The sequence below is a fragment of the Ptychodera flava genome, chromosome 15, assembly GCF_041260155.1.
Source record: "Ptychodera flava strain L36383 chromosome 15, AS_Pfla_20210202, whole genome shotgun sequence".
Lineage (NCBI taxonomy): Eukaryota > Metazoa > Hemichordata > Enteropneusta > Ptychoderidae > Ptychodera > Ptychodera flava.
This window is the reverse complement of record NC_091942.1, coordinates 3,822,223-3,836,277: the sequence shown is the minus strand read 5'-3', so window position 1 is coordinate 3,836,277 and position 14,055 is coordinate 3,822,223. Positions and strand designations below refer to the sequence as shown.

General features: G+C 39.1%; 1 protein-coding gene across 1 annotated transcript; it reads left to right on the top strand.

Annotated features, from left to right (window-relative positions):
* The first annotated feature begins 369 nt into the window (after positions 1 to 369).
* LOC139150920 (leucine-rich repeat protein lrrA-like) lies at positions 370 to 13,831 on the top strand. Its single transcript, XM_070723400.1, has 6 exons — positions 370 to 505; positions 1,626 to 3,072; positions 5,233 to 5,367; positions 11,425 to 11,716; positions 12,139 to 12,261; positions 12,897 to 13,831. The coding sequence occupies exons 2-6, from the start codon at positions 1,690 to 1,692 to the stop codon at positions 13,070 to 13,072; spliced, it is 2,109 nt and encodes a 702-aa protein (XP_070579501.1). The 5' UTR covers positions 370 to 505; positions 1,626 to 1,689; the 3' UTR covers positions 13,073 to 13,831.
* The last annotated feature ends 224 nt before the right edge of the window (positions 13,832 to 14,055 follow it).

Sequence of the window (14,055 nt, the reverse complement as noted above, 5' to 3'; positions counted from 1 at the left end):
GAGTACACCAATGTTTAAAATGTGGATGAAAGTAATAAGTTTATGCCAACTGTCATTTGAACAACCAGTTTCAATGGTTCACATAGAGCTGGTATTTGAAGCATAATGCAAGCTAAAAGGCAGCTCATAATGAAAGGTGTAGCTGCCACATAGCTCTGAAGCATTGAATTGTAGCAACTCTAGGGATACTTGCTTCAGATTTTTAGGAAATGAATTTCAAATTTGTCTTATTGTAGTTACTTTAAAATCTCCATTCCGCTGCAGCGTCCAAGCCAGTCCGAGATTGCAGTGCATTGCCACATCGCAACGCAGAAAACAAAAGTAGCCAATACACTGACGCTAGAGGGCGTTGTTTAATATGTTCATGTTTCAATCTTTCGCGTCAGTATGCTGAGCGTCATGAGTCAACTGTGTGTCTTCAATTTCGCAGCCAGACATTTGTCTTGATTGAAATTCATCGAAAACTTATTGAATTCCTCGACCGTGACAGGGAAAGCCTCAGCAGGTATGACATGAATTTTAGGCACCGTATATTTTCTCACAATTTTTGACAATCTCAACTTCTCCTGAAGTTCTTTCACACCCGGGCCCATGGGCCGACATGGCAATCCAAGATGGAGATAATCGAGAAATGCATGAAAACTACACCAACAATATTTGTATTTGGACATCCATGGCGTGTGGCTCGCCATGATTAGCTACTGTAAGAAAATGTCCCCATTTATAAACAACCATTCCGCTTGCATCTATATATAGTGTATAGCATGACTACAGGAACCTATTCGGCTTTAGAAATGCTTGCTTCAATTGTGGAGGGACCGTGCTCAATACACGTCGTTCAACTTCAGATTTCGGTGTTTTTCACATTGCAGCTGGTGTCGGCCGATTCGAGTTGATTTAAGCTAACGTCGTCAGTACAAACCTGCACGAGAAGTTTGCGAGCAAACCTAGTTTGTACCAAATGTATTAATTTGGTTCGCTGCATGTAAAAGCCTGACAATTTTTATATGCGCTTTGTAATAAAGAAATGTTATCACGAGGTGTACGATACAGGAGACTGCAGGTTTTCCTTTTTGATAGTGGCCCAAATTCTGTATGCTAATTTATTCTTTCATTTATTTGCTCCATATTCTTGATATATGTTTTTCTGTGAATCGATGGCCCAATAGCAATCAAATTTGGTTTCTGAGTGCCGAGACTATAACCTCATTCAGTTTTCTTCAAATGATGATGAACTTTGCATATGCAGATTTTCAGAGTTTGTTCTCTCACTTTTCGTCGAAACCTTATTTTCTCTTGTGGCATTCATATTGTCTTGAGGATGCCCTGATTGAGTTTCCTTTTAATTAGCATTCTACCTGCTCATCATACAGTGCTCATGACTAAATGAATTTCATTCCCATCGGATAAAGTGATTATTACATTTTCTGATCAATTTAGACTGTTCAGGCCCAACAATTTTTTAGATCAAATTTATTTTGCTTCTGTCATGAATATTTGCGAAATAATGTTTTTTTTTAATACAATTAATTATTGTTGAAAAATGAATAGAACAGCCATTTGAATGTGATTTTCAGGTGCTGATAGTTTTATGCTTGATTACACTCATTTTTGTTTTCCAACAGTGGAGATATACCAGCTGCTGAATCACTTGTTTTGGTTTGCTGTCTCCAGTGGTTGTTATCAACAATGACTTACTGCATGGACGCAACTATCAAGGCAGTCTCCAAAGAACAGAATAGGTATACCGGTAATTGCAGTGAAATTTTGGACCTTTCGTCGCTTGACCTAGAAGGACTACCAGAGAATGCACTGAGCATGACATTAGGTGAACTCAATCTATCCTACAATAATCTGTCAGAACTACCTGAAACTTTCATCAAGCTTGAAAATCTGAAGATCTTGCATGTGTCAGGGAACCAGCTGAAGAGTCTTCCTATGGCAACCAACAGACTGATCAATCTTCAAGAACTTAACGCAGACGAGAATGCTCTCCGGACGCTACCTGATTCACTGTGTGAGCTCCAGAAATTGACCAAACTACACTTGCTAGGTAATCAATTGACTGAGCTTCCGCAAGATTTCGGTAACCTCAGTGCCTTGGAGGAGTTGCAACTCGATGAGAACAAACTCAAATACCTCCCGGCAGATTTTGGTCTTCTGAAAAATCTCAAGTTACTTGAGCTGTCTGATAACAAACTCAAGCATCTTCCAACAACCTTTGGCAACCTCAACAGGCTCCAAATTTTGAATGTGTCGGACAATAAACTAGAGGACCTTCCGAGTTCATTCAGTTGTTTGCAGTGTTTGAAGAGCTGTGATATTTCATCAAACAACATCAAGATTCTGCCAGAAACGTTCGAATCAGCAAGTGTACTGGAGAAATTTTATGCAGAAACTAATCGTTTGCTGGCTCTTCCTGAATGGATCGGTGCAATGACCAATATTGTTGAACTCAGCTTTAGAAACAATCAGTTGAAGAAATCTCCAATGAGCGATTTTTTTCCTAGCGCCAGTGGAAAATCGCTAACTCACCTAGATTTGGCAGGAAATTCTATTTTATATCTTCCTGAAAACTTTGGTGAACTGAAAAATCTCAAACATCTTGATCTTGGAAGCCCTGTTGATGAGCTTGAACGACGAAATTTCCAAAACGGTAACTGGTTACCGAAACTCCCCAAAACATTTGGTTTACTCCAGATGCTTGTCAAGCTCATTGCCAACGAGAACCAACTGACAGGATTGCCCGATAACTTTGGTCATCTCACAAATTTGGAATACTTAGATCTCAGTCAGAATCAGATTCATAATCTACCAGAATCGTTCTGTAATCTCAAAGCTCTGAAAACCTGCTTGATTTCAAAGAATCACCTCGAGTCGTTGCCGGATGATTTTGGCAACCTGAGCAATCTGGAAGACTTTCGTGCTGATAATAACCTTTTGGAAGAGCTGCCAGACAGCTTCTCACGGCTGACTAATCTTCAAACGTTGGATTTGTTCAACAATAACCTAACTGTCATTCCTGATGCTTTGAACTCACTTACACAGCTTACAAGACTGGATATAGACAGGGTAATTAGTGTTCATTCTATTCTCATGGGGCATTTTTGAGTAAAAAATTACAATATCAGAATTTTTGTGATCTGGATGTCAATGGAAGTGACAATACTGAGGCTAATGTCAGAGGGACAAATAAATTGTAAATGTTGGTGAAATTGATAATATTTTACCACCTTATGCATATTAATTTGTAAATTTCGATTGTCAACAAGGACAAGTTCATAGGTGGTCCAATGTACAATATGTGACATTGGTTGTAAATTGCGTTCAAGCTTTGTCATTTTTTTCAAAACTAAAATTTCCACTGTTCTTAACAGAGTTCGCGTTTACGCAAAAATCGTGCGTATTCAGGGCTCGAACTTAACGGTTGCCCGCTTGCCCGGGGCAAGTAAAACCTGACATCGGGCTGGTAAAAATAAATTGCTCTTGCCCGGTCGGGCAAGTGATAGACTTTGATAAAATTTACATGTTCTGGGAATAAAAATCTCAAGAAATTTTGTTAAACGATGTTCGCTGTTTCAAGTCACTGAAGCGGGTATCACAACCGACAAGCTGGAAGTCAACATTCAGCGAGTGATATTCAGCTGTTGTCTTTCCTCCCTCGGGAAGTCTAATCTCACTTGCTTGTCGCTATTGACTCTAAGGGGGTGTTGGTCAGTAATTTCAACAGCCACTTTGCACGCGGTGACCTGACTGAGACAACGCAGACTGTACGTCATAGCGAAGCAAACTACCCTGTTTTCATGTAATTTTTTCAAATCTACGCCTGACAAAGTCACAGATTCCGGAACAGGATCTGTGTCAGGGGATACAATACACGTTCAACCGGCCGGCCACTCAGAAATCGACGGTGATAAAGCTATAGCGCGGTCGCAGCATCGAGTTCAGTGGAAAGTTAGTGAAGAAGCAGAAGTGCGACATATATGAAACTTTGAAAGGAAATGACAACGGAAGTTTCAAAACTTCTATCGATTGATGGGCCACCCTTCAACTGTATGACCCCAATCCTGCACTAGAATGTTGGTGGACGAGTGGGCAGAGATAACGAAGACCAACAATAATGGATCGTAACAATTAACACGATTATCAATACAGACAAAACGGAAGCTGCATTGATATGATGCCGTCAGCTACATTTTGAGATTGCTTGGTCTTCGTGATCTCTGCCCAAACAATGCAAACAGACAAAAAAATCGGGCAAGTAAGTTTGTTCCTCAGGCAAGTAAAATTTCTTGAAACTTGCCCGCAGGGTAAGTAGGTAAAAAAGTTAAGTTTGAGCCCTGGTATTTACGCATTGAAATTGACTCTCTACGCATTTTTTTCATTGTTATGCGTTTTCTGTACGCAAAGGATTAAACAGTAACATGTTTTCGAAAGCACTCCCCACGACTGACCTAAGGCGACAACCAGACGAAATCTGTTGCAACACATTTCTGTCAATCACTCATTTTGTGTGGAAAGTTTCGGATTCTCTGGGCGTTGTCAGAAAATCGGCATCGTAGTTCACAGGCACGTTATTATGTCAGCTGTGCCTATGAATTACGTTGCTAATTTTCAGGCGAGCGATAGTTTCTGAAACTTATGACACAAAGTGAGTGATTGACAGAAATGTTGCGACAAACCTGCACGATCATCGCGTCTCGCTGTTCCCAAATTTTGATCAAGCACACATGCAGCATGGCATCGAAGCAGACAAATCTGAGTCCGTCAAAAAATGATTCATCGGTAGAGCTCGTCGGAATCCTGATAAATTTTGAACACTGCAGAAGTGTCTCGATAAGCTGCCTTAACTCTAACTTTTGGGTTGCCCGATGTGTTTTGACGGTCGCATGTATACCCTTCGCTGTTACGTTTCAACATTGTTCAAGTTGTTCGTTAAACTGTTTTCATTAAAATAATGCTACATCGTACAATCCGAATATGTAGTGTAGGTTTATTCAACGGCACATTGTATTTTGCAGTCAGTTTTTTCATCAATCGAGTGCGGAAGTGAAATTACGCACTCAAATCCAGCCATTACGCAATTTTAGCAGAGTAATGCGTATGCCGTACGCGAGGAGAAAAAAGTCACCGCGAACACTGTCTTAAGTTATTCAGGAAGCACAAAATGCCAAACTGAGCGATTGCCCACTTCTAAACTTAACTTCAGTGATATTGTTGACATCCTTACAGAACAATCTTCACATACCTATTGCTGAAGTTCCTCACATCGTCAAGGTTGCAAGTTATCCAGAACGGGACCCAGCCCTAAAAAACAATTGGCGAGGGAGGGCTAGACATGATCTAGTCAAAACCAGTATCATCAAGGTAATTATTCCATAGTTATGGGAACTACTACATTTCAAATTTTCTGGAGTGGAACAAATAAGAATTTATATCTTTAAAATCTTTCAATGAATTTTAGTATTTTTGTTTTAAAAATATATTTTTTCCTCATCATCTCTCTACACTATGTTGAAATAAAAAGTATCAGTATTGTTGACACAATGCATTATTTACAATATGAAGACCGTAGAGTTATTTTTCACAAACAAATTGACTGGACAGTGAACATTTTGGCTATTTCAAGTTTTGAAATCGGCAAACACAATCTCATTTACTGTTCACTGTAAATTACCAGCAGCTAACGTGGGTTGACTTAATTTTTTCTGTCATCAATCAGAGGTGTGCAATGTTGGATTGGTTAATTAGTCCCCACGGACACCGTCCGGGGGGACTTATAGGTTTGGTCATGTCCGTGCGTGCGTCCGTCTGTGCGTGCGTGCGTGCGTGCGTGCGTGTGTGCGTCCGTCCGTCCGTTCACACAGATATCTCAGAGATGCAAGAAGCGATTTCATTCAAACTTGGTACAAGGATTACTTCGTATGTCATACAGATGCACGTCGATTTGTTTTGGGATACGATCCAATATGGCCGCCAGGCGGCCATTTTATTACGATTTTTTCATGTACAGAGCCATAACTCAGACATGTTTCAACCAATTTCATTCAAAGTTGGTACAAGGACATTGACCAATGTCATAGGTATGCACGTCAATTTTTTTTGTGATACGATCCAATATGGCCGCCAGGCGGCCATTTTATTACGATTTTTTCATGTACAGAGCCATAACTCAGACATGTTTCAACCAATTTTATTCAAAGTTGGTACAAGGACATTGACCAATGTCATAGATATGCACGTTAATTTGTTTTGTGATACGATCCAATATGGCCGCCAGGCGGCCATTTTATTACGATTTTTTCATGTACAGAGCCACAACTCAGACATGTTTCAACCGATTTTATTCAACGTTGGTACAAGGACATTGACCAATTTCATAGATATGCACGTCGATTTGTTTTGTGATACAATCCAATATGGCCGCTAGGCGGCCATTTTATTACAATTTTTTCATATACAGAGGCATAACTCAGGCATATCTCAACCGATTTTATTCAAAGTTGGTACAAGGACATTGACCAATGTCATAGATATGCACGTCAATTTTTTTTGTGATACGATCCAATATGGCTGCTGTGTGGCCATTTTGTTACGATTTTTTCATATACAGAGGCATAACTCAGGCATATCTCAACCGATTTTATTCAAAGTTGGTACAAGGACATTGACCTATGTCATACATATGTATGTCGATTTTTTATGTGATACGATCCAATATGGTCGCTAGGCAGCCATTTTATTACGATGTTTTCATGTACAGAGCCATAACTCAGACATATTTCCACCAGTATCATTCAAAGTTGACATTGACCTATTTCATACATATGCTCGTTAATTTGTTTCACGTCATGTAGCAGTAACATGTCAATCATTGAAGTTTCGTAAGTAGGCTGATATGTCAAGAAATATGTACTGCATCAAATTCATGAAACTTTATACAGATGTTATCCGATGTTAAGCTCACATTGCTTTAACATTGAAAAAGACATTTATCAGTGTCATTTTAATTAATTTGTAATTGCATAAGTAATGAACTTTCCTAATTAGGGTGATATAGCCACAAATTAATACAACGTCAAATGTGATGAAACTTGATACAGATGTTGATCTCATAGTGTTGTAAATACTGCATCAAACTTTATGAAATATGGTACCAGTGATAATCTGTTAAGTGTTAGAATTGTATGCAAAAATGTTTTGCAACATCCTGTTGATTAATTCCTAGTTGACTCATTTTATGAACTTTAGGATGGTGGCCTACATTGGTTTTATGTTTTCATCACCATGGAACTCATTCTTGGCCATTGAGCGCCATCTGTATCAAAGTATTTTTATCACAGACCTAATTAATGAAGAGGACTCTATCCTCTCTGAGGACATGTAATCAAAGTACCCATTATTAACAAGTGGGGACTGTGTCATCAACGATGACTTGTTATTGCTGAATTCCGCACTACTATCCATCTTCCAATCAGTCAAATCCTCTCTGCATGACGTCTGATCTTGGCTTGGTGATTGTTGTTGCTAAAGGCACCTAGGTGGCAGTCATTTCTAAAGGGCACCTAGGTGGCAGTCATTTCTCAGTGTTTTCATTAGAAGCCGGCAGCCGGCGAAATTGTACGTCTGTGACAGCACTTTTGCCGGCTGTAATTGGGGGGAAAATATTATAAAATGGCACAAACTTTGGTTAATACTTCACAAATTATGACCATCGACTGAGTGACAAAAGTACACGACGTTTGGGCTTGGCGCGACAAACGAGCCAAAAACGGACGAACGTGCACACGTATAGTAGGCCAGGCTCCGTACGCATAGTGTACAACTTGGGCTATGTATACATACAACGTCTTTTTATGCGAGGTCAGACTAGGTCAGTGAACTGTTCTAATATCTTATATCATGGGTGAAAGTACGCCTGTCCTCTGTAAGCGGCAATATCATTGGGTATATTTCCCTGACCTCATTAATATTCTGCTACGAGTCAAAACAATAGCGACCGGCCATAGGAAAGCGTGTAGCTGTCAGCGATCACGTTTTGATGTGGTAATGAGCCGAGTGCAGCCGTCCGATGAATGTATCAATATAATTTTTTTAGTATTTTGGTGAGGTGTTCTTCAGAGAGCGAAATCAAAGTCATGCATCGCCAACATGTTGTATTACGTGCGCTAAGTACGCGTACGCGACTATGACGCCAGAGCAAGGGATTTGTTTATAGAACTGTTCTAGAAAGTAGAATTACGTGATCAACCATCTACGTTAAAATGCTAAAATCCTGAGAGTGGTCAGTTATAAACTCGCGGTTGTGGTTGCAATTCGATATTTTACCCCTGAAAATGGTGATTTGGCGGTGTACAAAATTTTGAGAAATATTGTACGTCTTAGGGCTGGCTTTTCACGTATATTTCTTGTGATTTCAACTCAAAGGAAAGTGGAATGGGCACGCTCTACCGTATCTGCCGCCTGCTCTAAATTTAGCACGCGATCCATGCTTTCATGTACATTTGCAGGTAAATGGCCCGATCATGAAACCTTTCAATGCTGGAAAAAGTGTTTCAATTTTATCGACTAAGTTTTGAATCTACCGGTAGTAATAAATAACGTGTTTTGCCCCGCGTGAACTCTGTTAATTTTCTCGGTAAAAAATATCCAATTTTGTAGCATTTGCAGACGGTAGGCAAATTTATAATTTATGTAAATATTATTCACGTAGTTCATTAGATACATCACAGCCAGCTGGAGATTTCCCCTCATTTGTTTTGGTGGCGATGCAATGTTTTTCTTTTTTGCTATTGATACATGTACTAGTGCGTGACTGCTGGGGGAAAAGAAAGCAACACAATATTTTTCAGGACTTGTGTATTTTCTTTTATACCATATATGCTTATGGAAAAAAGAGACAATATTTTTCTTTCACAAGTTTCAGTGTACTGCACTTAAAAGGTCAGTCATAGAGGTAGGAAGCCCATTATAGTTGTTACTGATACTGCAAACACTTTTCTATTGTCATTTTGTTGCATCTAACTGAAATGTGTATTCACAAACTTTTTAGAGGCCTTTTGTGAACTGCAGGTGAAAAATAAAAAACAAACTCCAATGCCAACCCTGAGGCTGTACGTCAAGTTGTTTTACTGCTAGAGCAGCTAACTTTTTTGTTTCATTGAATTGGTAAATAAAGGGGTTGTATCTCACACTTTTCATCACTTTGAGTTTCTGCATTGACATCATTGTGCATACTGAGTGTAATTATTATGCAAGTATTCCCTGTATTCTTGATATCAAAAAAAGTCAAAACTGACTTTGTCCCTTTAAACTGAAAGAGAAAAGGAACTACTTACCTGGGATTTTCTAATGACTCCTGTATAATTTTAGTGTGACATGTAAATTCGATACTACATTCACTTTGGCATTAATCACAAAAAAGTTTTTCGCCAAATTCATGGAATATCTGCCAGTAGTTGTAGTACTCTTTATTGAATATAACAAAAGTTACTGTTGCTTCCCTGTTGATTCTTAGTACACTGTAATATCAACACATAGGATGATAACTTAAGGGTACTGACCATCTCTGTAACTGTTTGTGTTTTCATGGAAAATGTCATCAGACAGTGACACAGTGAAGAAAGGACAAACAAAACAAATGATATGAGTAAGATGGTACATGTACATTGTTTCGACTTAACACAAAAAACCACAAACAGTTTTTGTTTTTAAAATACAGACTTTTTTACACTGACATTCAACAAAACTGGATAAATTGCTGTTCAAAATACCTTGCCAATGTTATGCTGCCGCCGCCGCGACACGACGTCCCCACCCCAACCTCGGCTTCCTTCTCCACCTATAATTTACATTTCTCCGCCTGGGCAAATTTCTACTGAAAACCCTGTTTCTAAAGGGCACCTAGGTGGCAGTCATTTCTAAAGGGTACGGAGGTGGTGGCCATTTTTAAAGGGCACATAGGTGGCATGCTGTCATTTCTAAAGGACACCTAGGTGGCAGTCATTTCCAAAGGACCCCTAGGTGCAGTCATTTCTAAAGGGAACCTACATGTAGACTGAAAGTTCTGTCGCTCGAGGGCGCTCTCTCTTATGTGAGAGGGGAGCATAGAAAGTAGCCTCAAGCGATGGCTCTTTCAGTCTAATCTAAGTGGTGGTCATTTTTAAAGGGCACCTAATTGGCAGTTATTTCTAAAAGGCATCTAGGTTGCAATCATTCCAAAGGACAACTGGGTGGCAGTTTTGTAAGGTCCAGCGTTTCCGTTACAATTTCAAAACTTGCGTACGATTTTACGCAACTGAGTTTTTATTTGCGTAAAATGTATTCAAAATGCGTACGGTAGGAATCAGTATCTGAAGTGAGCTGGGCAGTCTTTTCTGTAGAACTTGGGGGTTTCCTGTAATGCGCATGCTCTATTAACAAAAAGCAACAACCTGGGGGGCTTCAAGGTGTAGTTGAACGTTTGCAATGCCGTTATGTATGTCCCGTATATGATCGTTGAGCAGCCCAATGAGTTCATGTTCAAAGAAAATACCTTCTGGCTACGAAATTAGTGTTTTCAAAGGGCCAACAAAAAGTAGATACTGTTCAAAGTCCAGCGGGACCTCTCAAGAATGCAACCCGACAGAGTCTAAATGGTCACCCGTAAACACTTTCCAAATAACATGCGAAGTAATGACCATTAACTGTATTGTGTTACCAACAACGTAGACTCGATCGATTCTCGAATTTTTGCATCTGTAGTGCCATTGTCTGTACAGAACTGATTGACATGACGTTTTGTGATGATGAAATACAATGTTGCATAAAGTGCTGCGGTCTGCTAAAGTCTAAAATGTTGCAATATCATGATAAATGTCACTTGCAAGCAGGTGCATATGTTCTATTTTTGTCCTGCATTGAACCATGTTCAGGCAATGTAGTGCGGGCCAAGTACGTCGTGTCATTGGGCGGCATTTCTCAGTGCGTATTTGTTTACGCAGTCATGATTTTTTTTGCGTATTTCCGAACAATTTTGTGTAAAATACGCAGGATTTTGCGTTAACGGAAACACTGTAAGTTGTGATTTCACCCATATTTTTTTAGATGTTTCTTGTATATTTATGTTTGTGTTCTTCACTTTTTATCTTCTAAGTAAACCACAAACCCAACTGGTCTTTAACCCCCGTGTGGACTTAATCCAAAAGTCTAGCAACATACTTATATGATGATTGCAATTTCAAAAGAAGACAAAAGACAGAAACGCCTCATAATCTTCTTAACATATCCGTTAATCCTGATCTCGGGCCTTTTCGAGCAGGGCTTGAAGGGAACATAGTATATTAATGTGTCTATGTAACTGAGTGGAGTGACAACAGTGACCACTTGGTATGAGCTGATTACACAATGTCAACTATTAAATATTTTTTGTAAAATGATTGACAGGTAACGTACAATGATGAAGAGGACCAAGAGAAAGAGAAGGAAGAAGATTCAACAGAATGGAACCATAGCGCCCTCAAAGACGCAATGAGGAATAGCATGTCACTATGGCGATCACACAATGGCCCATGGGAAAGAGAAAGTACCAAAACTGCTCCACAGCCTTCACCACCGGTGCCAAATAAATTATTTGATTTTTCCGTGTATGAAAGTGACGATGATGATGATGATAGTGGTGGTGATGATGGAGAGAATGACAAAGCTGGCAAAGAAAATATTAAGAGTATCTCGGGAGGTATGAAATGTCATGTTTTTCACAACTGAATTATATTTTTGAAAGTGAAAGCAGCTATTGGTTCACATCATTCCTATTCTGCATGTGATATGTGTTGTGCATAATTCCAATTGAGATGTTTTTGTGAGTCTGTTTCTTCACTGAGAACAATGTTTACGTTTTCAAGTTTTCATTTTCTCTTTTGAAGTGAATCGGCAAATAACCTAAGGGGGATAGTTGGCACCCTTATGACGGTGTTGAATATCTCTGTCATAGTTGTCTGCATCACTAAATGTTAAACCAACAGTCACTGTGCTAAACAAAAGCCAATACTTATCACCAGGGCGATGCAATACTTAAATGCTTGATCACCAGTGAAGGTTAATCAGCGTAATCTTCTTCTGAGTGTTTTCAGTTTACCAGAATAACTTGCCTCTTCTCAGGATCTCCTGTATCTACCAGTCCACAACATCAGTCCTCCAATCAAGAAGAGAGCCAATCAAATAGTGACTCAGATGATGAGGCTGTTGGTGAAGAGAATTGGGAAGACGAACTAGAATGCTGTGGTCAGTATGGTCTGTGTCATGTGATTAGAGTGTGAAAACAGTGATGGCATATATTTATTTGCAAATGAAGTACACAATTCAGTTTACTTTTTGCATTGATATGAACGGCTGTGTCTGTCTGCAAGTAGTACCATACAAAACGTATGGCAAATGGAACAGTCAGTTATTGGTTTGATCACAATTAATACAATAGTGGAAGTTTTTCTTTCAGTTTGGAAAAGATCAGCAAGCTATCTTCCTTTTTTATCACAATTGAAGAAAATATACTGGTTTGTGTGAATAGAGAAATAGACAATATTTCAACTTTGGCATAGTTGATTTCTTTGTTATTGACTGATACTGCATTTCCACTGAGACAATAGTTACGCCTGACAGCATTGGCAACTCCTCAATTTAGACAAGATGTCCAGTTCCAACATTGCCAACAATTCAGCACAAACCAGTGTATTAGAATAGAACAACGATAGAATGAAGGCTGATGGGAATGTTTAAACCATTTCGTGACACAAGTCCGTGCAAACCATAACATGTTTCTGAATAATTATTTTGAAGGTCCACCTGACCTTTTGTTAGCTACCGTGATCTCTGATAACCTTTTCTGAAACCAAAATAAGATGTACTTTATCTATCAACAGATTCTGGTTCTGATGCTGTCTATAGACATCCACCACACGGAAAGCAAAGTGCCAGCCCACTGCGTTTCAGCTTTGTACCATCAAAGCAACACACACCAGACATTCCAGATTTCTACATTCCTGTCAAGCCAATAGATGGACAGTTTGATGACGCAGAAAATGACGACAGTCAGTGAGGAGAGTTTGTTAAACCATTTGTTGCCATGGAAACAAGCTAATTGACTGCAAGGCAGTGAAAAGAGATAACTGGTTAGAATTGTGTATTCTAATCAATGAGCAACTCTTGGCCAATCATGTCATTGTATGTAGATGGAAACATGTTTATATAAACAATAGACGTTCAGCAGAGATTTACTGTGAAAGTGACAACTTTTTGCTCAAATGGCATCTTATTGTCTCTCACTGTTTTCTGCTTTTGGCCTGAAGAAGGCAGCCTTCATGAAACCATTATAGTACAGAAAAATGAAATTACCTCCCATCCTTTTTATTGTTGAAAGCAGCAGTCATTTAGATTTGATACAGTATCATTAGCCTCTGTTGCTGTGTGTTGTTCAAACCAAAGCAGTTGCAAATGTATTTTTCCTCTTGGTACTTTTTTGAAATCTTAACCCTTTCACCACCATGGTTTGGTCCAAACTCATTGTTATCAATGGTAAATGTGGAACTGTATACAGGGAATTGGGGTGAAAATCTGAAATGGGATGCTATGCACAAACAGTCAAGACTTTCTCTTGAAGTGCTCATTTTCTTTTCTCCATGAACATTTAGACTTTGTATTTCCTTGGTATGATTTCACATTCAAGAAACTGTTTCAAGATGTGTAGATCACAGCCTAGAAGCCCACGGTGAATTGCAAACATTCCAATGTTATCTTTAGTTCCAGTTCAGTTACTCAAAATATGACTTCTTAGGACCAATAAAATCTTATCACCAAACAAAGTCTCAAAGTGTCATGATTTTCAACTTTGTAAGCAGGTGAAATTTTACACTTTTATAAAGTGTTTATATTTTTGCCTTATAGATGAGATGGTAAAATGTGTTTTGCCATCAATGCTACCTAAATAATTGTGAACATGAGTGACTTGGATGTCACCATTGATTTGTTTAATGTTAAAGGGGAAGTCCTCAATCCCTGGTTCTCGCATTAGTGGTTGTTGAC